Source organism: Penaeus monodon, chromosome 19, assembly GCF_015228065.2.
Source record: "Penaeus monodon isolate SGIC_2016 chromosome 19, NSTDA_Pmon_1, whole genome shotgun sequence".
Classification (NCBI taxonomy): Eukaryota; Metazoa; Arthropoda; class Malacostraca; order Decapoda; family Penaeidae; genus Penaeus; species Penaeus monodon.
In genome coordinates, this window is record NC_051404.1 from 7,411,456 (window position 1) to 7,411,767 (window position 312).

The following is a 312-nucleotide window of genomic DNA, read 5'->3' on the forward strand; positions in this document are numbered from 1 at the left end:
ATACCCAATCACTAACCCCTTCCCCTTCCAAAATTGAGATACATAAAATGTCCCATCTCTGCCCCAAAGAAAGCCTTCAATTCAGAGCCCCACCTCCTCCCGCAGGCGTGCGCATGCTGGACGGCACCGTGAACGACGCGGTGGAGGCGCGGGCCATCTCGCTCAACCCTTCCCACATCGACATCTACTCGGCGTCGTGGGGGCCCGAGGACGACGGCAAGACGGTGGACGGGCCCGGACCCCTGGCCAAGAGGGCCTTCATCAACGGCGTCATCAAGGTGGGGACGGTGGTGTCTGGGGAGGTGGGGACGG

The 312-nt window shown here is 62.2% G+C and overlaps 1 protein-coding gene across 1 annotated transcript in view; it reads left to right on the top strand.

Moving 5' to 3' along the window:
• LOC119585036 (furin-like protease 2) overlaps positions 1-312 on the top strand; it is a gene marked incomplete in the record, with an annotated part of 48,730 nt that overhangs the window by 35,905 nt on the left and 12,513 nt on the right. The window contains 1 exon segment of the mRNA XM_037933653.1: positions 106-278. Within this exon segment, the coding sequence (XP_037789581.1) occupies positions 106-278 (173 nt within the window).